We start from the raw sequence: 26682 nt of genomic DNA, 5'->3' as shown, positions 1-26682 counted from the left end.
CCGCGTGCCTAGAGCCTTGATCCCCAAGAGAAGCCACCACAATGAGAAGCCCGCGCACTGCAATGAAGAGTAGCCCCCGGGCTTCCCTGGTGGCACAGTGGTTGAGAATCTGCCTGCCAATGCAGGGGACACGGGTTCAAGCCCTGGTCTGGGAAGATCCCACATGCCGCGGAGCAACTGGGCCCGTGAGCCACAATTACTGAGCCTGCGCGTCTGGAGCCTATGCTCCGCAACAAGAGAGGCCGCGACAGTGAGAGGCCCGCGCACCGCGATGAAGAGTGGCCCCCGCTTGCCACAACTAGAGAAAGCCCTCGCACAGAAACGAAGACCCAACACAGCCATAAATAAATAAATAAATAAAATTTAAAAAAAAAAAAATCTAAAATTCTAAAAAAAAAAAAAAGAGTAGCCCCCGCTCGCTGCAACTAGAGAAAGCCCACGCACAGCAACGAAGACCCAACACAGCCAAAAATAAATAATAAATAAATTTATAAAATAAATAAATAAATGTAACTAACATGCCTGCAAAAACACTACTGAAAGGCCTCTTCTCGTCAGCACAATATTTAATTTAAACATTAGGCGATCGTCGTTTCAAGTGTGGTTAGGCTTGAAGGCAGCCCTCTGCTGTGTGTTGTGAAGACTGAAAGCTTAGACTATAGCTCTTTATTGGTTGTAATCGCTTAGCCATTGCACAACATCCTGGAACAACTGTTTGGTGAATGAAAGGATAATCCAAAGCAAAGTAGACGAGATAAAAAAACACTTCCAAACCACATTTCAAAATAGCTCCTTTGTGTCAACTAGATGCATGTCTGCAGAGGGAGTTTTTGCAAGGACAGGTGGATAGTGTACGGCCTGTACAATAATTACATCACCATCTGGTACTATCTTTATGGCAAAGCATTCTGATGTACCGAGTTCTACACATGCGGTATTACAGAGTCATGGAGCTCAATGGTGGAACTGTGAGCCTGGCAGCCTTCATAAACCCAAAGACTGCTGCAACAGATTACTTTGAGAAGTGGTTTTGAAGCACATCTGTGAAACTTATGGTCTTGCGAGTACCAGCATTTTTTTCTTTGAGGTATCACTTTACACTTCAGTTTTTCTTGGTAAAGTATTTTTCAGAGACTTCTCTTAAGAGGCTATGTTGGGAATTTCTATTCCTTATTTGAGTTCCAGGAATTGTGCCTTTCCTGCCCTCCGTCCAAATTGGAAGACATAAACCGTGGGAAAAAGCGTCTTTACAACTGTATTGAGTAAGTGATCTAACTTGGTTTATTTAGCATATTCAGGAAGACCTCCACGTCCATGGAATCCTCTATTAATTCTCCAAGCTACAACAGTTTTTAAATGAGCTTCTGGATTCTGCTGCAAAAGCTGGGGTGGGAGGCAAGCCCAAACAAAGGCTGATAAGGTAGGAAGCTGACACAAACGCCTTAGCTTCTCCCTGTTCAGAACAGGTTCTCCCTTTCCAATATTTACTCTTCCTCAACTGGGAAAAGGGAGAGAGAGAAATAGAAAAACTAGACATATAAACAGCTTTGTGGGATTTACTTGACTGAGGTTCTAAAGAGTACGCATTTGTGCAGTTCTGTTCTAGGCACTGTAGTGTTGACCAAAGAGACAGCCTCTACCCTGGTAAACTTCGTCCATCTCAGTTCTGCCTGGGCAGGATGTTGGTGCTAATTTTAGACCCAGAGACCAAGATGCACAAAGGACAAGCATCATAAAGCACTTTTGGAGCCAGAAACAGATTTAAGTTCCTTGACTCACTGCTGCTCTTACTCCAGAGCACATGGTCGTACCCAAGTGAGCTGCCGTTAAGAATTGGTGCCTTCAGAGGAGGCAATCGCTCGAAATTGGTAGCTATAAGCCACTTCACTGAGAAAGCGTGGGGTCTTAGATGCTTTAAGAAATAATTGACAGAGACCTAAGTGAGCCAGGTTCTTCTGTGTCAGAGAGCTTTTAGGTCAGTCCTTTAGACTGACCCTCTTCAGTCTTGCCTTTTCCCTGTCTCAGGGAAGATAAGAGTCCTAAGGAAAAGATCTGCCCATGTCAAGTAGCTAACAGAGAGTAGAGGCCTTTCCCTCATCGTCTACCTTTGGCCAGTGTTTATCAAAACAAGGTTATCAAATGCCCTGTTAAAATCCCTTGGGTTGCTTGTTAAACATGCAGATTCCTAGAACTTCCTCCCGTACCTCATAGACACTGCTACAAGAGGCAGGAGGCCGGCTTTGTGACAAGCATCCCAGGGGGTTCCCCCTGCACACTCAGTGGACCTTGGACCCCTGTTTTGGACCAAACTTCCCAAACATGGCATCCAGATAATCTCGATAACCTGGGGAGACTTTTTGAAAACAGAATTACTAAAGTAGTACACATAAAAAATAGAAACAATATACAAACACACTAAATAAAATTAGAAGCTGTCCTCCTTCTTGCCGTTTGGTGTTATTCTTCCAGACTTTTATCCTATGCATGCATATATTTTGTTTTAAGGAAGTTAGGGTCATGTCATGCAGATTGCTCTGCATCTTGTTTTCCCAGCTTGATTTTGGTTTTATACAGAATATAAAATAGACTTGCTTACAAATCTATCCCATTCATTAACACAAGGGTCACCACTCAGATGCCTACAAGGGTTCGGCAGACAACATAAATGAGTTTAGTGGACATGGCTTGGAACTGCAGAAAACTGGGGGTTTTCCATTTAATGGAATTAGAAGCTACTCAACTATAGCCAAATGCTGCCATTTGGGAATGTGGGCCCAGAGTTGCCAAATCTTCAGGAGAAGCAAGAAATCTGAATTTGTTTAATGTGTAACCTCCAGATTTTAAAATACTGGTAAATAATTCAAATTAAATACTAGATGAAGCAGCCAAAATGTCTAATCCGGACACTGGTCTCAAGCCGCCCTTTGAAACCTCTGTTGCAGTGTATACATAATGTTCCATGGTACATCATACTTATTTTAAAACCTGTCTTGTTTTTAACTAACAGAATACAAAATGCTATATTGCTGGACACTTAGGCTGTGACGTTACAGCTGCTACAATGGATACTCTTGTCTGTGTCTTTGTGTGCTTATAAACATAATTCTAGAAGACTCAAAATTGCCCTGGAAAAGGTTGTACCAATTTACAATCCTATTAACAGTACATGAGGGGGTCCTTTTCTGGGACACTCTAAGCAGATTCCCACGTGCCATCCCAGAGATCAGATGCAGTAGGTCTGGGATTGTATATTTTCTTAAACTCCCAGATGATTCTGATGATCAGTGATTTTGGAACCATTGTCTTGGATTATTAACAAGTTGTTTGGGATGAATTCCAGTCAATTATAAAGGAATCATAAATACTTTCATCTGCATTTCTGTTTTAGGCTGTTACCTCTGATTATTGCCTGCTATGAAAACACCAAAGGGCTCTGCTGCTGCTGTTGCAGGCACTTCAGTCAGAGCAGGACAATAAATAAACCAACTCAGGAACCTTCGAGCAGCTTTTATTGGCACAGCCTCAGAAAAGGCGTGGCAGTCATTTCTGAGCAAAAACCTGTAGCCCAGCAAGGTCTTCAGTGTTGTGTTTAACACACCACTGAACCAGAAAGTTTAAGTTCCTGAAACAGACGCCCCAAGTCACTAAGAGGCTCCAAAATCAATAGGTCAAGAAAGGCAAAAAATAGTCCTGGACCTGCTGCTCTGCTGAGACCTGAAAGGCAAAAAATAGTCCTGGATGTGCGTCCTGGTTATAGGATGACTGAAACGGCAGGGAACATTATCAGTATCAAGTTTTCTCAGCTTGACTCCAGATCACTCCCCCATTACAAGGAAGATGTGTTTCAGCCGTGGCGCTGAAGTCTCCACTCCATTCTGTGTGTGCCTAAGCAGCTTCTGCTTAGGACGCGTGGTGGTCATAGGACATGATCATCAGGATGGTAGAGTTCACTCATCAGGCGATAGATGTAGGAAGGTGCATTCCCACCAATGTTGGAGATAAAGAGGGTAATGAGCTCTGGGGGGACGTAGTCAAACACAGGGCAATGAACACTGACCTTCTCCAAGATGTCCCCTGAAAGGTAATCACACGAGCAAAAGATAAAACCAAGGCTCCTGTTCTAATAATTAAATATCTTATAGATTCTAGGCTCAGTAATGCAAGTATACTCGCCACCCCAAGGAACGGAAACTGCAGCAACATGCAAACCAGAAGAGATGACTTCAGATCATGATACACCCTATGCTTATAACTCTCTAATGCCTTTCCATAGAAAACCCTTAGAGTAATATTCAAATTTGGGATTGCAACCTTCAAGATCTGGCCCCTCGCCACCGCACTACACTAATTATAGTTCATATTACTCTCTCTCTTGCTCATCCTTCGTATTTGTTTTCTTCCTAAAACATCCCATGACCTGACATATTCTTGTCTGTCTTTTGAAACATAATGTAAACTCTGGGGGAGCAGGGCCTATCTATGTTATTCACTGTTATATCCCTAGTGCCTGAAATAGTGTTGGATACACAGTGGGTACTCAATAGTCATAAATATTTCTTGAAAGAATGAATGTTTGGATAAATGGTGAAGCTGTTCAATTTCCAAGAAGAATCAGCACTCCGAGTACTATGCTTTGCTCCAAGAGGGTGTTAAAGCCCATGCGAACTGTTGATGAGGCAGCAGGCTCTTTGAGCAAAGCTGCCTTCAGAATATGTGAGAGAAATGGACCCCAACACACAAAGGTGTCCAGGCTACAGGCGAGTTTCGGAAGTAACATTTCAGAGCCTGCTTTCTTTGGCAGTCACCTTACAGTACCAAAATGACTCCCTGCAGCAGCCGAAAACAAGAACATTTTATCATTGGGTTGTCGCCTGTGTCTGAAACAACTTTCAAGGCCAAACCCAGTCAGTGCTGGGTGATCCAACCCGCCATGGTCCCAATAACTCAGCTAAAATATATTAGTTTTAGAAGAAAATGAACATGGATTAGATCAGGACCCCAAGCACTCTAAGCTGCTAAAGAGAACAGTCCCCACAAGAAGTATGATAAAAAAAACACAACCTGACGGCATTCAATCCCATTGGCCACCAAAACCAAAACCAAAAACCGAAACACACATACACAAAAACCCAAAACACACAAGCGCGTGTGCCACATACATTCAAGCAACTTCTGTACCTTCTGTGAAAGGCAGGACTTCTTCAGGAGCCACAAACTTGTGAAATGAATCTTCTTCATTGGGGAACTGGAAAAGAATTAGGGAAAAAGTAAAAAAAAGAGAGAGATCTGACACTTCCACTTTTAGGTATACACCCAAGAGAAATAAAAAACATACATCCACAGACGTTTGATTACAAAGGCTTACAGCAGCATTATTCACAAAAGCCAAAAGGTACAAATAACGCAGATGCTTATCAACAGATGAATGGATAATTAAATTGCGGTATATCCATGCAATGGAATACTATTCAGCCACAAAAAGGAACAAAGTACTGTGCTACAACTCGGATGAAGCCCCAAAACATTATGCTAAGTGAAAGAAATCAGAAACAAAAGGGTCCATATTGTATGACTCCTTTTATGTGAAATATCAAAAATAAGCAAATCCATAGAGACAGAAAGCAGATTAGCAATTACTAGGAGATGGGGGAGAAGGAGGAATAGGGAGTGATTACTCAATAGGTACAGAGTGTTTTTCTGGGATGATGAAAAAGTTTTGAAGCTAGAGAGTGGTAGTTGCACAATGCTGTGAATGTAGTAAATACCACTGAACTATACAATTTTAAATGGTTAATTGTATGTTATGTGAATTTCACCTCAATTTTTAAAAAAGGAAACACCTATAGATAGGCTGATATGTTCAAAGCAAGTAGCTTCTATCACTGGTGAAATTGCTCTTCACCTTAGTAACTTCTTGTATTCAGGCTACAGAGGACAGTCCCTGGAACAAATAAAACCAATTCTATGTTTCTAGTTTCAACTTACTTGGCACTTTCAGAAATGGTGTCAGCAAGTGGTGGCAATGTAAACAAAGGGCCTTCCCCAACTGCGTATTGTCCTGACCTTACAATTTTGACTTACTGAAGCTGACAGGTTGTAACTATCAATGGCTTTTCCTGGATCAAGACTTCTGTGGCTTTTTCCAGCCTCAACTGGGTCTAATCCATTGAGTAAATGCAGAAAAAGAGAAGCCCCAGAGTGAGAGGGTTGAAGGCCCAGAGTTCAGACCTACACCTTGACTTCCTTCTGTTGGCTAGAGACAGACGAGAGACCAGCTGGAGCCGGACAGACATACCTGTGGGGAAAGCTTGAACATAGGTGCACAGACGATGAGTGGGGTGGAATGGTGTTTTGCTGCCAGTGCTAGAGTATGAGTTCCTGTCACAGCTCTCAGGGCACCGTTGGCCAGGATGGTCTTTGTGCCAATGATCACCTTTGGGACAGGAAAGAAAATGTGAGCCATCCTGGGAATAGAGCCTTAAACAGGCCATTGGGCACAAGAGCCTGAATGCTCAGCCTCAGTCTTGGTGTACTGGGGGGGGGTCACACACTGGTACACCCAAGGGAAAGGGAGTCTAGGCTCAGACCACAAGTTCTAGCATAAAAGTGGGTTCGCAAGGGAAGAATGAACATAGTACAGGACAGGAAACTGCAATATCTACTGTTCTTAGCCCTGTCTTTCCTGGAAATCTATCTGTCATACCTCCTGAGAAGCGGGGAGCCTTTCTTCCACCATCCACCAGCGCCAAGCTCTCTGAGCAGAAGTGAGCAGCCCTTTACCAGATCCCCAGCAGCTGACACACTTAACTTAGTCCCACTTATTTCTTTTCAATGCTTTAACCAAAATGAGGCTCCTCCAAGTGAGGAACAATGATTCAGATAAAGGGGGAAACAAAATCAGTTAATAGATTAAAAAGGCCCATGTATGTATTTTTAAAAGGTGCTAGAAACTTTCCTCTCTTCTCATGGATATTGGGGGTGGGGTGGGGGTGGAGAACCAACATTTTAGAAGTATAATCTTCATGAATTCGACATACTATAACCCAAATACACCCACCTTGTTGACTCTTGACATAACAGCAAAAATGGCAGCATCCGTCATGACAGTTGTCTCAATACCTGTTTTGGACAAATTGACTGCCATCTCATGACCCTGCAATAGGAGAGAAAGGCTGATGCTGGGAGGAAGAGTGAGAGAGAATGAAAGAGCTCTGGGGGATTCTGTGATACTGGACATATCCAACACGCAACTTCCAACAGATAACTAACTCATCTGGTAGGTATTCTCTGGGAAGCGGGAGGAAGCCCAGGGGACTCTAATAAATGTTTATTACTCCCCAGCAGCACTAAGACAGCCACAAAACTGGAAATATGACTTGCTTGCATAATCCAGCAGAGCTGACAAGACAGATCCTAGCTCATTATTTTACAACATCCTTGCATCCTTACATATTTCCTTTTTTGGAGACCTACTATTTACCTAAAGATTGAGTGAGGTTAGACCAAGCATCAGTCATCCTCAAGGTAATTTACCCTATTTTGATGCCTAAAACAACCAATATTTATCTTTTCTTGGGCCTAGCAGCTCACCCAACTTTCTTTTTTTTTTTTTCTTTTTTTACCCAGTTCTATGAAAACATTTATTGAGTCTTTATTTTACAGAAGTGAATACCACTGACTCTCTCAAGGAGTTTTTAGGAGAGGCATATATATAAAACTCTAACATTCAGTAATAGATATAATAATAGAGGTACTGAAGTAGGAAGTAGTATAGAGCTAGAATTGATTCATTTTCTATTGGAAGGGTTGGGGAGAAGGGGGAGAAGAATAGCCGTGAAAAACAGTTTCCCAGAGGAGATGATATCTAAACTGGGTCTTGAAGGTTAAAAACAAAGGTTTCATTCTTTATATGGTATGAAAAATATGTCACCTAACTTTCCTAAACCAATGTTTAAGAATGTTAACAGGATGAACAACTTGAAAATTCCCTTAGTGTTTTACTTTGTCTTCTCACTGTGCCTTGCTTATCAATTCAAAGATGGCATGGAGCCCACCTACGCCTCCTTTATTCTCTCATTTTAAATTTTTCTTAGCAACTCCAGCAGTCCCCGTACCTGACAAAAAGGCGCACACTCTGCCACGATGACATGGAATTTCCTCTTTCGGGCAGCCTCTTTGAGGAAGGCCTCCACTGTTCGGGAGAAGCCAATGGTCATGATCACCTCATTGGAGTGGATGTGCTCCAGAGCCTGGGCTGCGATGTTCTCCGTTGTCCCTTCTGCAAGAAGCCAGTTTTTCAAGGAAAATATGACACTGCCATGCTACAACACAGACAGACACGACAGAAAACAGAAAGGGATGTACGCCCTTCTCTAGACTGCCCACCTAGCAGACCCTGGTAACATGTGGTCAATGGACTTAATGTAGAATGTCACCTTTCCTTAAAAGCCCTGCTCCTCCATGATCTTCCACCTCCCAAGTTCTCAGTCTACCCTCTTGCCCAGCAGCACCCCTATTCATCAACTTACTCCCCTCGCCCCTGCTGGGTCCCAACACCAGCTCTTTACAATTGACTTTGAAGACAATGAATTTAGGCAAGAAATGGTCCAATTTGGGAAATTCTAAAGTGCTGAGCATGGGGTAAACAGAGCTTCCCCCTAAAAAAACTCCTCCAAAAGGTGGCCACAACACCTCCACCTGACAGGGAGGCCATGGCAGAAAAACTGGGGGGGGGAGGAATTTGGAAGCAGCAGCTCAGTGCACAGACAGACCCGGCTTCTTCCTCCCCTGGCAACGCTGATTGCAATAATTATCTGCAGTTCTCCCGGGTCACAGAGACAAGGGGGATGGAGGTGGCCTGTGTGTACGTGTATGTATATGTATATGTGTATGTGTGTCTGTATAAAAATTCAAGAGGAAGTTTAGTGAAGGAGAGTCTATCAACTGTGGTTTTCGGGGGTTCATCTTCTTTAAAATAAAAATAAAGCTCTTCCCAAATAGAGTCTCTGCCACAGGGGATTTGCAGTCGATAAGGGGTTAGTCTGTAAGGAAATGTAAAGAGGGTTATCTTAGTCTGCCACCTATTCCAACCCTTCCTAATCAGGATGAGGGCAAACTTCCGAGAACCAGAGGACTGGTTATCTCCCATCTCTGCTGATGAACAACTTCCAGGGTCTTCTGTTCCCTCATCTGCCTGCCACCTGTCCTGTCCACCTAGGGATCAGGACTCACCCAGTTCCACAAGCAGCTCATTAATTGCTTCAATGATGTTGGACTGGAGTTGAGCATAATGGGAGCGGAAATCCTCGCTCAGGCCCCCGGATGTCAAGAGTTTGTGCAGGGACTCCTGCTGATCGCTCTCGTCGCTGCGTCCGTGGAGTCTATGGAGGCAACAAGACCCAAAGAGGGAGGTGGGGAAGAGATGTGGTCATTAAGGCAACAACAGCTGCTCAGCTCCAATAAAGGCTCCATGCAAAAAGCGTCACTGGGTCCAACCCCCGGCCCAGGACGTGGGCCTGACCTGCCATACTCCTCCCGGATGATCCTGAGCACTCTCCGCACCATGTTGCCCACGGTGGTCTCCGAGGGTTGAGCGGCCGTCATCCTCCGGCCTTCTCTGCGGATCAATTCCATCAGCTCCCCTGTCGTCCAAAGAGAGAGGGTAAGCGCGGCAAGGGCGCGGTAGGGCCTGGGCGACTTTCCGCCCGAGGATCGAAAACGGAAAGTGGCGAGGGAGGCGATGGAGCTAGGCCTGCCTCACCTGCATTGCTCCAGCGGTGGTCCGTGATGATCCGGCGCAGCAGCCCCAGGGTCTCCCGGGCCATGTCCTCGGAGCTGTGCCGCCCGCCGCCCCGCTTCAGTGCCTCCACGAAACTCTCGATCCTCTCGGACAACTCCGAGTCCTTGGCCTCAGCCCCCGGCATCTCGAAAGGAGCCGCCTCGCCGGCGGAATCCACACCTGCACGACCTCCAGGCTTGCACTTCCGGGGCAGGAGAGGTCGGCTTCCGCTCTGGGAGGAAGACTCCAGTTTGGGAGACGGCAGGGCCACGCCCCTCGCTGCCACATCCCGCCCCGCCACCTGCCAGAGCCAATCAGAGACTTGGAGCTCGATTTGTTCAGTTACGGCCGAGCGCCCGCGCGCCTCCGAGGTTGGAGGAGCGGAAGTGACCGTTCCTGCCTCCTCAGACGCAGAAGACCTCGCAAGTGAGGCCTCAGGAGGGTGGCTAGACCAGTTGTTGTGGAAACAGCCAGTCTGAACGTCCCCCACCACTACCCGAGGCTACGCTGGAGAAGTTGCCGCCCTCCTTCCCGTTCCCTCAGCTCCGGTGACGGCCCAGCCTCCAGACACAGACGCTCAGAGTGTGCGTCCAGGGTCAGCTACCCCATGGGCCGACGCCCCGTTATAGTGCTGTTACACTGCGTGTTACTGGTTCGTTTGCGCCTCTGTCTCTCTAATAGATTGAGCTCCCTGAAGGCAGGGACAATATATATATATATATTTTGTTTGTTTGCCTTTTCCTTTTCAACGTCTAGCACGCATAATATACGACGGAGGAATCGGGGATGAGGAGATCGAATACCCACCAATAAGGAGATTCAAAGTGGGAGTTAATATGGGAGCAAAGATGATGTCCTTCCATCTGGACAGATTACAGAGACTAGAGAGTATAACATAACACCAAGAGCTACCATTTACTTAAAGCTTACTAGGTGTTGCACACTGTGTGTGAATTGTCTCATCTAATGCATCTCTGTGAGGTAGGTCCTCTTATCCTCATTTTACAGATCAGGAAACAGAGCCACAGAACTTAAGCAGTTAGTAAGGGGATGCGTTTATATTTAAATCCAGGTGTGTCTGAACCCAAAGTCTGTGTGTAATGAGAATCTCTAAGTATTTCCTTAAGATAAATCCTTAGAAGTGAAGTCCTTGGGCACACACATTTCTAAGACTGTTGTTACAGCTGACAAATTGCCCTCCAAAAAAATATATCAGTATGAAAATCAGACAAAGATAGTACAAGAAAAGAAAATTACAGACCAGTGTCCCTCATGAATGCAGATACAAAGATGTGCAACAAATTATTAGCAAACCAAATCCATCAGTACATAAAAGATTAATGTATAATTATCAAGTAGAATTTAAACCTGGAATGCAAAGCTGTTTCAGTATTTGAAAATCAATTTGAGAAACCATATTAATATTCTGAAAAGTAAAACCACAGGATCATATCAATTGATGCAGGAAGCATTTGACAAAAATCAACAGTCATTAAATTAAAAAAACACACACACAAAACCTCTCAGACAACTAGCAGTAGAAAGGAAATTCTTCAGCATGATAAGGGGCATCTACAAAATCCTATACCTAACATCATACTTTATGGTGAAAGACTACTTTCTCTCTAAGATCAGGAACAAGTCAAGGATGTCCACTGTCACTACTCCTATTTAATATTATACTCAAAAGATCTAGCCAGTGCAATAAGGCAAGAAAAAGAAATTTTAAAAACATACAGACTGGAAAGAAAGAAAACTGTCCTTATTAACCAAAAACATCATTGTCTACATAGAAATTCCCAAAGAATCAACAATAATAAGAAAAAACCTCCTAGAACTAATATGTGAATTTAGCAAGGATACAAGGTCAACACACAAAAATTTATCATATTTCTGTATACTATTGATGAATAATCAGAAACCAAAATTGAAAACATAGTAGCTCCCAAAAGCCATAAAATATTTGTCAATTTTACTGTGTGTTAAGTTTAAAATGTCCAAAAAATTCTATGAGTTTACATGCTTGCTGGCACTTATGTTCTGGCCAATTTTGGATATTGTCATTATTTTTCCAGGTATAAAGCCATTAAAAAATAAGGTACGTACTATTTTAAACATACAAAAGAATATGTGCGCATGTGTATATAGTATGTATATGCAAGTTATGAAACTTGACAACAAAATGAACACCCGTGGGCCCATCTGTCAACTTGAAAACTAAAAATCTCAAATTCATAGACACAGAAAATAGAATGGTGGTTGTCAGAGGCTTGAGGGAGGGATTATTTATTGTTTAATGTTCAGAGTTTCAGTTTTACAAGATGAAAGGAATTCTAGAAATGAATGGTTGATGATGGATGTGCATTTATATTGTACAACAATGTAAGTGCATTTAATGCCACTGAACTGCACACTTAAGGGTTAAAATGGTAAATTTTATGTTGCGTGTATTTTACCACAATTTTAAAAAATAATTTGTGATATTTTAAAAAAACACCTAGAATACTGCCAGTACCATCACATCAATGTGTGTGATATTCTCCTAACCCATTTCCCTGCCTTCTACCACACCCAAGGATAACCACTAAACTAAATTTTGATTGATATTCCTTTGCTTTATGAAAAAATAATTTATATTTACAATCCCTAAACAACATAGTGATTAATTTTGCTTGTTTTGGAGTTTTTTTACAAATGGTATTATAATGTAATCTTCTACAAGTTGCTTTTTTTTACTTAGTATGACATTGCTAAAATTTATCCATGTTGTTATATGTATCTGTAGTTCTCTTGTTTGCACTGCTGTGTAATGTTCCATCATGTGACTATACCACAATTTATGTATTCATTTTCCTTCAACAGATATTTGGGTTGTTTCCAATCTTTTTGGGGGGTGAGAGAATATAAACTATAAATATTCTTTTGTATATCTTGGCATACCTACAAGTGGAACAGCTGGGTCATAGGCTATGTGAATATTCAACTTTACAAATAGTGCTAGTATTCCAAAGTGGTTAAATCAATGTATGCTCCCTCCAGTAGGGCTTAAAGAGTTCTAGCTTACCAACACTTGGTATTATCAACTATTTTGGGGGGTAGGGGTGGAATCAGGTGGATATAAAAGGATATATCATTGGAATCTTAATTTGTTTTCCTGATTACTAATGAGGTTGTTCTTTTTTTTTTTTCCACATGTTTATTGGCCGTGTGTTTTTTCTCCTTTGTGAAATATCTACTTGTGTCTTTTACCTACTTTCTTTTGGTTAAAAAAAAAAACTTTTTCTAATAGATTTGTAGGCGTTCCTTATATATTCTGAATACTAATTTTTTTCTTAGTTTAGGGCTTGTCTTTTTACTCACTTTGAGATGTCTTTGAACAGAGTTCTTGATTTTAATGTGATTAAATGTATCAATCTTGTCTTTTATAGTTAATGCTTTTTGTGTTTTATTTAGAAAATCCTTCCCTAATCTAAAGGCATAAAGATAATCTCCTGTATTTTAAAAATTGCCTTTACATATAATTTTGAATTACTTTCTATGTAGGGTAAGAGCTGGGATCCAATTTTATTTTCTTTTTCCATTCTTTCTTCAGTGATTTCCAGTGCTACCATTGTACTATGTGAAGTTTGTATATTGTGTGAGTCTGCTTGGGGCCCTCTATTTTGTTCCATTGCTAAATTTGCTTATCCCTGAGCCAGTATTACATTATCTTAATTACTACTGTCTTATTTTTTTAAAAGTCTTGCTCTCTGGTAAGAAAAACTCCCTTACCATATTCCTTTCTTTAAGAGTGTCCTGACTAGTTTTGGGCCTTTGCTCTTTCATATATATTTTAGAAATAAATTGTCTATTTCTCAAAAAAAAAATCCACTCTATTGAGATTTTGATAGACATTGCTTTAAATCTCTATATCAATTTGAGGACAATTGACATCTTTAAGATACTGAGTCTTACTATCCATGAACATGGTGTATATCTCTTCTTATTTAGGTCTTCTTTAATGTTGTCCAGTAAAATTTTATAATTTTCTCCATTTAGGTCTTGCACATCTTGTGTATAAAATTTATTCCTAGGCATCTTATATATTTGTCACTATTGTAGATGATTATCATTCTTTTTCATCATTGCCAAATTGATAGAGAAAATACAGAAGCTCCTTTTAATTTTCATTCCTTTGCTCATTAATCAAGATGAGCCTTTTTCATGTTTATTTACCATTTGCATTGCTTCTCTTATGAATTACTGGTGCATGTGGTTTGCCCATTTTTCTAATATGATGTATAGCAGACATTCTGGTTGTTCATTCAATATCCTTTTTTCTCTTCCTTGTTAAAAAGAACTGATTTTGTTTGGTTTCTACCCACAGGGAAGGTGGTTTTAGCTTATGAATAAATCCTGATTGGTCTAAGCCAATCATAGTAATTCCATTCTACTTTTTTTTTTACAGAGTGGTGTAGAATAACCCATTTTCTAGTCAGTGAGATGTAAGGAAAATCTGTTTAGGACTTCCTGGAAAGGTTTCCCTGTTCTTAAGAAAGAAACAGAGAAGACTACGTAGTCTCTTCTATTTCTGGACTCCTTGGATGAGATTCCTAGAGTTAATGCAGCTATCTTGTGACCACGAGGTCTTAAGACTGAGGATAATGTTAACATTCTGAGGATTTCAGAACAGAAAAACAGAAAGAGCCTAGACTCTTGATAATGTCAATACTTAATGGATAGTTTACATATATTAACTCTTCATCCTTAAAACAATCCTTTGAGACAGATACTATTAATATAACCATTATCAAAAGAGGAACCTAAGGCATAAATAAGATAAGTAACTTGCTCAGTGTCACACACTCAGTAAATGGAAGGGTTGGGATGTAAACCCAACAATCTAGCTTCAGAGCCTGCACCATTAGTCTATATATCGTGGTGCCTTTTTTTTTAAAGTTGTGTGAAATCGACAAATTCAGAAGTTGCCCTGCCTTTAGACTTCTTATTATATGAAGTGATGAATTTCTCTATTGCTTATATAATTTTAATTGGAATTTTCTGTCATTTGCAGCCCAAAGCATCTTGATTTTGGGTATTTATTTTTTCTAGTTGACTTATAAGATCTATTTATATATTAAGGATACCAACTGTTTGACTGCAATTTATGTTGAAATATTAGTATTTTTAGAAACTTTGCCCAATTCTCATATATTGCTGTGGGATTGTAAATTGAAACCTTTAATAGGAAAATTTAAAAAAAAAAAAAAAAGCAAAAGACTTTAAAATGTTTTTTCATACCCTTTAAACCAGCATATTTATGTCTAAAAATTTATCCTAAGGAAAGGCACAAAGATTTATCCACAATATTTTTCACTTTATTATTTATAACACAAAAATAAGAATATTCCTAAAATTCAAAATTAGGAACTTGTTGGAAATTATAGTACGGCCATACAATGGAATATCATGTTTTAGAAGAATATTTAATGACATAGGAAGTGCTTAATGATAAGGAGAATTGTTGACAACATATTGTTACGTTTCCAGTCGCTCTGGAAAATAGTTTGGCAGTTCCTTTCAAAACTGAAATTGGACTTATAATGCAACCCAGCAGTTACACTCTTGGTCATTTATCCCAGAGAAATGAGCACTTATGTCCAAATAGGAAGTTGTACATGAATGTTCATAGCAGCTTTATTCATGATAGCCCCGAACTGAAAACTACCCAAATAAATGTTCTCCGATTGGTTAATGTTTAAACAAACTGCAGTACATCCATACCGTGGAATACAGCTCAGCAGTAAAAAGGAACTATTGGTGTATGCAACAACTTAGATGAACCTCTAGACAATTACACTGAGTGAAAAAAGCCAATCTCAAAAGTATACATACTACCTAATTCCATTTGCGTAACATTAATGAAACATTAATGAAAAAACATAATTATGGAGATAAAGAGTGGATTCATGGTTGCCAAGAGTTAGGGATGAGTGGGGGGATGGGAGTGGCTCTGAAGGCATGACACAAAGGATAGTAGAACTGAGTTTCTTGATTGTGGCGATGGTTATGTAAGGCTACACATGAGTCCATGTATAACTAGTGAAATCTAAATAAGCTCTATGGACTGTACCAGTGTCAATATCTTGGTTTTGATACTGTACCACTGCTGTATAAGATGTTACCATTGGAGGAGGCAAGGGAAGAATGCATGTGCCTTGGTGTACCTTGCTTTCAACCTCCTGTGCATCTACAGTGATTTCAAAATAAATAAACGAAAACTTCATGAACCAGGATTTATAAAGGAAAAACAGGTATTTAAAAGAAAATCATAAAGCATTACATTACTCTAATTGTTAAATGACTCAGTGCTAAATAGATAATAAAAGAGACTTTATTTAAGGTCTGCAATTTTTCAAAAAGCGGGATGAGAAAATAGTATAATTGGTGGGATCCTCAATTTCATTTAAATATTTATATATGTTATTCATATAAATTATAAAAATACACACACATATATACTTACACACACACACACACCCATACCACACACACACCACACATATACACCAAGTATCATTATCTACATGTCTACATATACCTATATCTATTTTTCTATATGCAGGTGTGTGTGTGTTTTTGTATGTGTGTATAAATGACGTATACCAAGATGTTAACAGTGGTTATCTCTGGGTGTATTATGGTTACAGGTTTATCAGAGACCCCTAGTTGCCTCAAAAGCCATTGTTCTATGGTAATAGGGTTTTACCTGCGCAAATAGCCACCCAGAAAAAAGACTACATTTCCCAGTCTTCCCAGCAGGTAGATGTGGCCATGTGACTACATTCTTACCAATGGGGTGGTATGGACGTGTTGTGTTGCTACTTCTGAGAACCTTCCCTAGGAGATAGCCATCATGGGTCCTTGGCCTCTTTATCCTTTTCTCTTCTTGCTGCCTTTCTGCTCTGCTAGCTTAGATTATGAGGATGCAGGCCTCGCTGCAGGGATGGCAGAGTAGTGAACTGGAAGGAGCCTGGGCATCCTGAGGCCTCTGTGGAGCAGAACTCCCATGCCAGCCTGGACTTTTGGACTTCATGTAGCTTTGAGCAAAATAAACTTCACTCCTGTTTAAGCCATTGTTATCTTGGGGTTCCTCTCACTTGCAGTCACACCCAGTCCTAACAAATACAAGAGTGGTTTTTATTTTCATTGTGTACTGTTCTGTATTTTCCAAAATTTCTGCAATAAACACACCCATTTATAATCAGAAAGAAAAGTTATTTGTAAGAAAAAGAAAAAAATCCTTCATCAGGCCCATTCTCTCAATGAGTATGATTATGTTGACCAAATCTTCCAGGTTTTCCCAAAGGAGCCCAATCTCAAACATTCTGGCTAATTGTCTGCATAATTATCAAATCACAGTTTCCAAACTTAATTTGGAGAATAAGGTGATGATGATGATAATTCTCAAGTAGGGGGAGGGAAGCCGACCAAAATATTTGTGTCTTTCTCCTCCTATTCTAAAGAATCTCCTTTAGGCCATCAGATCACTTCCTTTTCCTGAAGGGCTTTGACTCAAGGCTTGGGCATGTGAATGCACTACTGTTTTTATCCCTCTCTGATTGTTTTGGTGGATAAGTCATGTCTCTATGCAACCTGAGAACAAGTGCTATTGTAGTGGACACCTGTTGTTTTTGTCTGCCCTGCACCCCCTTTCCTTTGGGAACTGCGCCTCCTCATCCCATGTCATTCAGGTGAAACTGTCAATCCCAGGGTCTCCTGGTGCCCAGCATGGCCCCTCACCGCAGGGATGGCACACCACCCAGGTCTGGTCAGTCACCCACTTCCATGATGGCTGGTTTTGCAAAGCCATTCAGTTCTTCCCTGTGATTTGCTATACAGACCTGGAAGAGAGCAGGTTTCTCTCCTCCTCATCTGCTCTAGGGAAGTTGGCTTGGACTATCAGTGTGGCCAGCTTTCCTGCGTCATGGAGAAAAGCTTGTCTGAAGGAGAAAGTCAGGCAGCTGCTCCAGGAGAAGCAGAAGCAAGCAGAGCCAAGTCCTAGAGCGAGAGGGGAAAGAGCAAATGGAGCATGAAGGTGGAGCCACCCTTGGACTTCTCAACATATTCCCCTTTGGCTTAAATTGTTGAGTTGCTAGAGCCTTGACTATGTTTCTCTTTTGTCCTCCAAGGGACCCAACCCTATTCTCAGCTAAGGTAGGAGTTTATTATTATTTGATTGATTCTGCTAGACTAGAAGCTAATCTTGGTCTAAATGTGGATTTATATTTTTTGGAAACTGGCTCTGTTCTTGAGATTCCCTGGCACTTAAATGTGGTTCGTTGCTAGGGATTTGGAGGGAAATTCTACTGACAGACACAGTGGTAGTCCCAGAGCATGTGATTAGAAAAAACTACTACCACTATTGTTATTAAGACTGTATTAACATTTGCTCTTCATAGAACAACATATTCAATAGGCAACAAATTTTATTGAGCATATAAATAAATATAAGCACCAAATTGCATATTGGAAAATAGCCCCTGTAGCAGGGGAGACTCAATAAGCAGCAGCATCCCTTACACTTAAAGGATCTTGCCTTTTAGTTAAAGATACTCGTATTCCTTATCTCTTTTGGTCTCTAAAGAGCCCTATGAAGTGGGCTGGCTCTGGTCAAGAGATCCGTTATTCCGCAATTGACAGGTCCATCCTAAGTGAGAATTGTACCAAGCACATAGATAGACAAAAACAAATAGTCAGTGATCCTGGGGGAAAAAATGTGGAGACCAAGGCCCACAGTTATCCTCTTAGCTATGGTAGCAGTGTAATGGAATGTTAAATGTTTAAATGCTTGGGCTTGGAAGTCATGTAAATCTCAGTTGAAATCTTAGGTCTGCCCCTCCGAAACTGAGTGATGTTATCTGTCAGTGGAGATGATAATAACAGTGACGTTTGATAAAGGGTAGTGATCTTAAAGATTTAGAGACATTGTACTACTATTGATCTTTAAAGCAGTAGGTCTGGATACCCATACCCATAATCAAGAGAATTTTTTAAAATCTCCAGTAAAACATGATTCTGATGTACTTAGAATTTTGAAGACCAGATAGTCCAGACAAAAATAATGCTAGCTTTTATTTCTATAACTCCTCTCTTCAAGAATGAATCAGTTAGTGTAACTACCTGAGAGTATTTCAGAACAGCTACAGACCTTGCATGATGGGGCAGCCCAGTCAGGAAGCCTGGGTCCTGGGTGCCTGCACTTCCTACCACTTTTGGGGCATAAATGACACTTAGCAACTAACCTACGGGCAGAGGCTGCTGGTGGCTTGCAGGGGCCCAAGGCCCACCGTCTCCCATCTGGCTCCCCTCCTTCTTTCCCTGGAATAGTTTCTATCCCTGGTTTGAGGCCTGTGGCCAGGAACATCCTTAACAACAGACAGTGATTGTCTAACTGCAGAGGGTAGTTTGATTAACTGGTTCCTGACCAGAGTGGAAAAAGGAGAGGCAAGGAGGTTTGTCAAGCGTGCTGTCTACATTGTGCAGAACGTGGCAGATGGGGGAACTGAACTGAGTACTGAGATCAGAAGGTTCTTTCTTTTTTTTTAATTATTATTTTTAAAATATTTATTTATTTTTGGCTGCATTGGGTCGTAGTTGCGGCACGCGGGATCTTCTTGTGACACTCTGGCTTCTCTCTAGTTGTGGCGCACGGGCTCTGTTGTTTGTGGCACGTGGGCTCTCTAGTTGAGGCGCGTGGGCTCAGTAGTTGTGGCACGCAGGCTTAGTTGCCCCGCAGCATGTGGGATCTTAGCTCCTTGACCAGGGATCGAACCCGCATCCCCTGCATTGGAAGGCGGATTCTTAACCACTGGACTGCCAGGGAAGTCCCAGAAAGTTCTTTCTAATCTCAGCTAATTTCACTTCTTAGGGCTTGAGTAATAAGAATCACAGTGTCCTCCACTTACTAAGCACCTACATTGTGCCAGAGGCTATGTATTAATTACAACGAAACCGTCCAAGTCTCTACAAGGTAAATGTTAACTTCTTCATTTTACACTGGAGGGCACCAAGGCTCAGAGAGGTTAAATGCCATGCCCAGGCATATAGCCAGTGAGACAGAGCTTAGGTTCTAACCCAGGTTTGTCTTCTCCAGTGACTTCCACAGTGCCTCCTAATTCCACAACGTCTATACCCTTCATGTTAGTGGGAGGAATGGTCTTTATGGGTCAAATGGGCCAGACTCCCACCAGTCCCTGAGGTCTTCAGGATGTTGGGGATATAAAGCTCTGTGTCCCTACCCTGTCGCATGAATAAGGAGCCAAAGGATGAGACCGGAGCTGATGCTGAGAAGGCTGAGTGGCAGTCCTCTGAGAGCTGTGCCCCAGCCTTGCTAGGACGCCCTGCGCACACCTGAGAGCGCTGGGGGTGGGGAAGGGAATCTCCCTGCCAGCCCCTACCCGCTGAAGGGAAACCTGAATGGAAACCTCCCAGGGCTCACAAGCCTAGCCTGGGGTGGATGCAGCCTTGGAGCCCAGTGGCCAGTCGCACCCCGTGGGAAAGCCTTGGCCCTGGCCTGCCTGGGAGCCACGGTGGTGCCGCCTTCTGCCCACGGCTTGGCTCAGCGGGTTCCCAAGTGGCTTGACTTCCTGCCCCCCTCCACCACCACCCCTCACAGCCCCCAGGGGGCCAGGGAAGCCACTGGCAGAGTTGGCTCTCAGTCCCCAGGCCTCCCAAAGCCCTTTCCCCCTACACCTTGGAGCCAGGTTTCCCGCAGCGGAGCAGGAGGGGAACCTCCCATCTCCCTAGGTCTCTTTAGGGCTGACTGGCCCCATCCCTACTCCTTCTGCTGCACACTGAAGCAACACTCTGGGCTGCAATAACAGAGCTTTGGGTATGGACTGTTGTTTTTGCAGCTGGGCTGGGGCGGAGCAGCAGCGGGGAAGGTTTCGCGGGTACCGACCATCTGAGAAAGCCCCAAGCCCGCATTCCCACTAGGGCTGGGACAGCCCCTTCAGGCTAGCAACTGTACTGTTCCTACAGAGAGGCCCCTGGGCAAGGCTCAGAGTGTGAAGGGAAGGCAGAGAAAGAGGCCAGCCCGGGGGGAGCAAGAGCTTAGGGGAGACCCCGGGCCTTCTCTGAGCCAGCCCTCGCCCAGCAGGCTGTGCTTCTCCCCTCATTTTTTCCAACTGCAGCTGGACCAAGCCTCCCCCCCACCCCACCCCCGCACACATCTGGCAGATGCTGGAGCAAGCTTCCTTAAAACAAACAGCAAACAAACAAAAAAATCTCATTTACTAGGGGCAAAATGTCGGAAACTAAAAAGAATAAAGATCAACCCGTAATCCCTTCACTCAAAAATATTCATTAAGAACATTTTGATGTATTTTCCTATGACCTCTTTTTTTTTTAATTGTGGTAAAATATACATAACATAAAATTCACCATTTTAACCATTTTTTAAAGTACAGTTTGTTTTTAAATGTATATTCGTATTCTTTTTAAAAATAAATTTATTTATTTATTTATAAAATTATTTATTTATTTATTTTTGGCTTGCATTGGGTCTTTGCTGTTGCGCGCAGCCTTTCTCCAGTTGCGGCGAGTGGGGCTACTCTTCGTTGAGGTGCGCGGGCGCCTCACTGCAGTGGCTTCTCTTGTTGCGGAGCACGGGCTCTAGGTGCGCGGGCTTCACTAGTTGTGGCTCACAGGCTCAGTAGTTGTGGCACGTGAGCTCTAGAGCACAGGCTCAGTAGTTGTGGCTCACGGGCTCTAGAGCACAGGCTCAGTAGTTGTGGCGCATGGGCTTTGTTGCTCTGCGGCATGTGGGATCTTCCTGGACCAGGGCTCAAATCCATGTCCCCTGCATTGGCAGCAGATTCTTAACCACTGCGCCACCAAGGAAATCCCTATATTCATATTCTTGTGCAACCATTACCATCTCCAGAACTTTTTATCTTCTCACGTCGAAACTCTGCACCATTAGACAGTAACTGTCCACTCCCCCCAGCCCCTGGCAACCATTCTATTTTCTGTCCCATGAGCAGTGTAGGAAATCCAGAGCCTTTTCCTTCCTTCACCACACATTTAGCACATTTCTGAGCACTCATGTGCCTGGCCCTGAGGAGCCAAGGCTGCTTGTCCATGACTCCTCTTTCCCTAGAGGAAGGTGGAGGCCTCCACTAGCAGGGATTCATGTACCCAACCATCTTTGAGTGCCCTCTGGGCTGGTCTGTCCAGTTGAGGTGACAAGTCGTTAATGGCCATGCAGTAGAGTGACTCCGGAGAGAGCCAGCCTAGGTCTGGAGCCTACTCAGAGAGACTGCAGTGCAGAGCCGGCCTGGGAACAAGGAAGCATCTATGGGGTAGGGGTTCAGGGTCTCCATCCTAGGTGTGGCCTAAGTTTGGCCCAGGACCACTTGGCAGACCCCTTAGTGACTGCTCAGCCAATCCCACGCAAAAGGATAGCCATTTACTGAGGGATTACTATAGGCTAGGCCCAATGACTCCTCTCACAAACCCTAGGCAAGAGGTACCTCTATTGTCTCCATTTTACTGACAAGGCAAGTGAGTTTCACAGTCATTTGGTACCTTGTTCAGGGCACACAGCTGGTGTGTAGTACAGCTGGGATTTGTACTCAGGTGTCTAACTCTAGACCCTGTGCTCTAGACCAGGGGTCCCCAACCCCCGGGCCATGGACCGGTACCGGTCCACGGCCTGTTAGGAACCAGGCCGCACGGCAGGAGGTGAGCAGTGAGCGAGGGAAACTTCATCTGCTGCTGCCCATCGCTCACATTACCTACCGCCTGAACCAACCCCCCCCAACCCGCCACCAGTCCATAGAAAAATTGCCTTCCACGAAACTGGTCCCTGGTGCCAAAAAGGTTGGGGACCGCTGCTCTAGACTATTCCCATTTCCTGCTTCTTCTCACAGGGGCTCTGCTGGCACCCAAAGGAAGAGAGAGGGAAGGGCTGTGGACCAGTGATGGTCTATGGGGGTGGGATTTGGGTCTGCCCTCTCTGCCCAGCCTGGTCAAATCCTAGACCAGAGCCCCCTGGCCACTGGGAATGGGGAGTGCTCTATGCCCCAAGGGAACCTGGGTGGGGCAGGGATGGGGGCAACTGGAGAGGGAGCAGCTGGGGACCACACTGCACACAAAGAACCTGATTGTGTTGCAGCCTCTGTTGTTTGGGAAAATGAGTATCACGAAGTCATCTTGTTTTGTACAATCTGGTGTCCCAGAGACCCAAAGCCAAAGAAAACATGGACTGAAGAACCGGAGCCAGCAATGCTGAAGCCTGCAGGTGAAGCTGGCCCTTCCGGGGTTGGACAAGGGAGCTCCTGCGGGTTCTCAAGCTGGAACCTGGGTGCTGACACCCAGAGCAGGCTCCTTGCGGTCCAGTCAAAGGACAAGCCTTGAGCTAAGAAAATTAATTATTCCACGGACAGATGGGAGCAGGAGATCTGAGGTGCTTGGAGCCCCCCACTGAACCCCAACCTTGGCCTGCAGGCAGAGGGGCCTCACCACATCCAGGAGGCACTGGAAAAGGCTCAGAGATCCACAGATTCCCTGGGCTCCATCCCTCAGCCTGAGGAACATGCACTGAGATGAGGCCGGTTGGGGGCCGGCCAGGCCTCGGGCGGTCACAGCACCCTACAAGGCAAGGGAAGGCAGCTCAGTGGGAACCCAGGCGGGGAGGGGTGATCTTTTTTTTCCGGAACAGGATTCCCTGTGGGGCGCAGAGCAGAAGTCAGTAGGCTCTAGAGTTCCGGACGTGCCTGTTTGACTCGGCTCAGGTCAAGAGGGCGGCCCACTGGCCTGGCCTCACCAGCCAAAGCCAACACAGGAAATGCCAAGCAGACCTCAATGTCCAGGCACCTAATTTGCGCTGGTTGGCTGGGACCGCCCGCCTCCCCAGCACCACTGGGACTGGGAGGGAGCGATGGCGTTAGTGCTCAGGGGATGCACAGTCTCCAGGCCTGTCCTGGTGGGCCCTCCACCCCAGGGCCAGGAGGAGCCAGGCAAACACACAGGAGACCAGCAAGCAGTGAGAGGAGTCAGGCGTTACCCTGGACGGCGGCCACCGGCTTGCTGGGATCCAGTTTCACACTCCTGCTCCTTTGAGGAGAGCTGTGAGGGGTCACCCCCTCCTCGACGCCCTGGGAAGGAGACTGATGGGCAGACAGTTGTTAACGCACCGCCACCATGGTGATTAAGGCTGCTGTAATTGGCCTCGCAGCCAGGCAGGGGCCGGGCCTGTCAGCCAGCAGCCGCCAGGGTCTGTGGAGCAGGGGATGGGGCCACGGCGCAGGGAACAGCATGTGCTATAGCTGTTTGCACTGATCGGATTAGTTTGTGAATTGACATTCAATCCTCCTTGGTGATTTTCTTTCTGGGGCCCCAGCCAGGGCCAGAACTGTGGGGGTGGGTGGGTTGCGGACAGGGAGGAGACATGGGTCTTCCGGAGCTCTTTTTACTCAGGCACCAGCTGGGGCAGGGTGCAGGGCGAGGGTCCGCATCCTAGGTATGGCCTCAGCTTGGCCAAAGAGTATTCTGCAGCCCCTCAGTGACTGCTCAGCCAACCCCGTGTGGAGAGGTCTGCTCATCTCTTGCTGGTAGGGCCCCTCATCCCCATATGCCCACTGGTGCCTGGTACCAGTCGAGCCTTGCAGGTGCATTCTGTACTCCCAGGCCCAGCATGGTGCCTGGCACAGAGTAAGTTTGCCAAGGATATTGGCAAAGTGAGTGGATCGGTGTCCTCTTCCCCAGTTGGTCTGAGCGCCTTGTGGGAGAATCTCTGTGATCCCCTTCAAGGTCTGGGTGGTCCTTGTGGGAGCATTTTTCCAGACAGTCTGAGGAATAGAGAGCTCTTGGGCCAGCGGCCCTGCCCCTGCTTCTACAGGCAGCATCCCTTAAGCCATCTCTGATGGGCCGTTGTGCTACACTTCGGCCAAGTTCTTCCTTTTTGCATTAGTGTGTGTGTGCACAAGTGTGCACGTCCATGCATATGGCTGGGGGAGAGTATGTGTGCTGCCCTGGAGAAACACTGGATATTTTCTTTCCTGTACATCCTCTGTGTTCCCTCCCTTGGAGGTCCCAGGCAAGGAGGAGGAAAGCTAGGTGTCTGGTGTGGAGGCCTCTGGGTCATGACCTTTTCAGAGCCTGTCTTATTTACACTTCAGCCTGAGGCACAGGCCAGGCTGGCCTCCCACCTGCCTGTCCCCTCAGTCCCCTCCCTGAGGGGTGCCCCAAGCCATCTGTGAGTAGGAGCTGGTCCTGGCTGCTCAGGGCCTTGGCTGGGATAAGGGGCAGCCCCCTCTCCACGGGACGATATGCTGGAGGCCAGGTAGCTGGAGCCCTAGAGGGAGGCCCATCAGGTCAGCACCGGTGGGCAGGGGCAGTGGCCAGCACCCACCGATGGTGTCAGGTGAGAAGTGTCCCTTCAAGCCTAGGAATGTATGTGCCCCAGGCACATTGGGGGCTGAAATACAATCCTTCCTTCCCTCTTGCTAGGTTTGGTTTGAAAACCCCTTCCCTGCCAGGTGACCAGCCCTGCCCAGCCCAGGCCTCCAGCACCCCAAGACCCTGAGCATGTGTACAGCATGGGCTCCTGGGGGACACTGGAGGAGAGGCACCACAGCACTCCAAGCTGACCCCGTACCCCTCCCTAGCCTGCTGCTTCCTTCTCATTCTCCAGCCCCTTTCTCCCACCCCAGCCCTTCCTCAGGGGTTTTCCAGTCTCTCTGCTCCATCATATCCATTCTCTGCAGTGAAGGGGCTGGAAGCTGTGGCAGGATGAGAATGAGGCCTGGCTGTGCAGCCTGGGACAGCCATTAAACTGTTCTGGACCTCAGTTTTCTCATCTTTAAAATGGGAGTGAGGAATATCCACACTGTATTTACTGCCTTAGAGGGATATTGACGATGCATTGTTGAATGAAAACAGCAGGATGTAGCACAGAATGCATTGAAAACGGTCTGGAAGGACATCCAATAAATTGTAGACAGAGGTTATCCAGGAATGTGGGAGTTAAGGGAGGGACAGAGCAGTGAGTGTGCGATTTTTACTTAATATACCTTGATATTACTTGAATTTTATTTCAACAAGTATGTACCTCTTTTTTTTTTTTTTTTTTTCTGGCCATGCCACATGGCATGTGGGATCTTAGTTCTCCAACCAGGGATCGAACCTGTGGCCCCTGCAGTGGAAGCGCGGAGTCTTAACCACTGGACTGCCAGGGAAGTCCCCACGTATGTACCTCTTTTGTAATTAAAAAATGTAAGGGTTCTAACTTAAAGGGCTATTGCCAGCTTTAAATGTTAATGTACGTTTGTTGAATGAATGAATGATGGGTGAAGGCCTGGTGCATGTCTGGCTCAGGACCTGCTTCTCCCACCCCCACATCCGCCAAGCCAACTCAGACTCCCCACTTATCCACCTTCTTTTCCTGAAGGGGTTAAAACAGCAGCACTTCCAAAGCAGAGTAAACGGAGTCCAGAAGCCCCTAGTGAGGCCTCAGTGGGATGTGTGGGGTGACATGGAGGCGGCACCCGCCCGGCAGGCCACTAGGCCAGCCCACTCTGCTCAACTCAAGACCTGCTTCCAATTACCCATGAAATCTGAGCTGGAAGAGACCTATTAAAGCCCCATTTAGTTTGATCCCCTGGGGGCCAGGGATCTTTTCCGGCGACATCCCCCTCCTTATCCGACTGGGACTCCAAGCCCTTTGGATGTTATCTCCTCCTGGGTCAATATTGTGACAACTCCAGCTGTGACCCAGGCCACCCTGGAGCCAGAGCTGATCCGAGCCTGCTGTGGTGCAGGGGGCCCCAAACCCAGCTCCCTTCCTACCTCGAGGCTCCCAGAGGTAGCAGGCAATCACGGCAGGCTGACCACCTCCTGCCTGAGTCCAGCCCAGCCTC

At 44.9% G+C, this 26682-nt stretch overlaps 1 protein-coding gene across 1 annotated transcript; it reads right to left on the bottom strand.

The window, feature by feature from the left end:
• Positions 1-3487: 3487 nt before the first annotated feature.
• On the bottom strand, positions 3488-9996 carry EIF2B2 (eukaryotic translation initiation factor 2B subunit beta). The gene is made up of 8 exons (XM_036844515.1): positions 9761-9996; positions 9521-9641; positions 9232-9380; positions 8115-8278; positions 7058-7153; positions 6296-6433; positions 5179-5245; positions 3488-4074 (listed from the first exon to the last, which is right to left on the bottom strand). Exons 1-8 carry the CDS (start codon positions 9921-9923, stop codon positions 3917-3919), a joined length of 1056 nt encoding a protein of 351 aa, XP_036700410.1. The 5' UTR covers positions 9924-9996; the 3' UTR covers positions 3488-3916.
• Positions 9997-26682: the final 16686 nt, after the last annotated feature.

The sequence above is a fragment of the Balaenoptera musculus genome, chromosome 2 (assembly GCF_009873245.2).
Source record: "Balaenoptera musculus isolate JJ_BM4_2016_0621 chromosome 2, mBalMus1.pri.v3, whole genome shotgun sequence".
Taxonomy (NCBI): Eukaryota; Metazoa; Chordata; class Mammalia; order Artiodactyla; family Balaenopteridae; genus Balaenoptera; species Balaenoptera musculus.
Note: the sequence above shows the minus strand (reverse complement) of the source record. Positions and strands in the feature narration are given on the sequence as shown.

Coding starts and splice junctions, on each gene's coding strand:
- EIF2B2 (XM_036844515.1), bottom strand. CDS start 9,923: ATGCCGGGGGCTGAGGCCAAGGACTCGGAGTTGTCCGAGAGGATCGAG. Junction 8,279..9,231: donor TGAGCTGCTTGTGGAACTGG/GTGAGTCCTGAT, acceptor GGCTTCTTGCAG/AAGGGACAACGGAGAACATC. Junction 4,075..5,178: donor AGTCCTGCCTTTCACAGAAG/GTACAGAAGTTG, acceptor ATTACCTTTCAG/GGGACATCTTGGAGAAGGTC.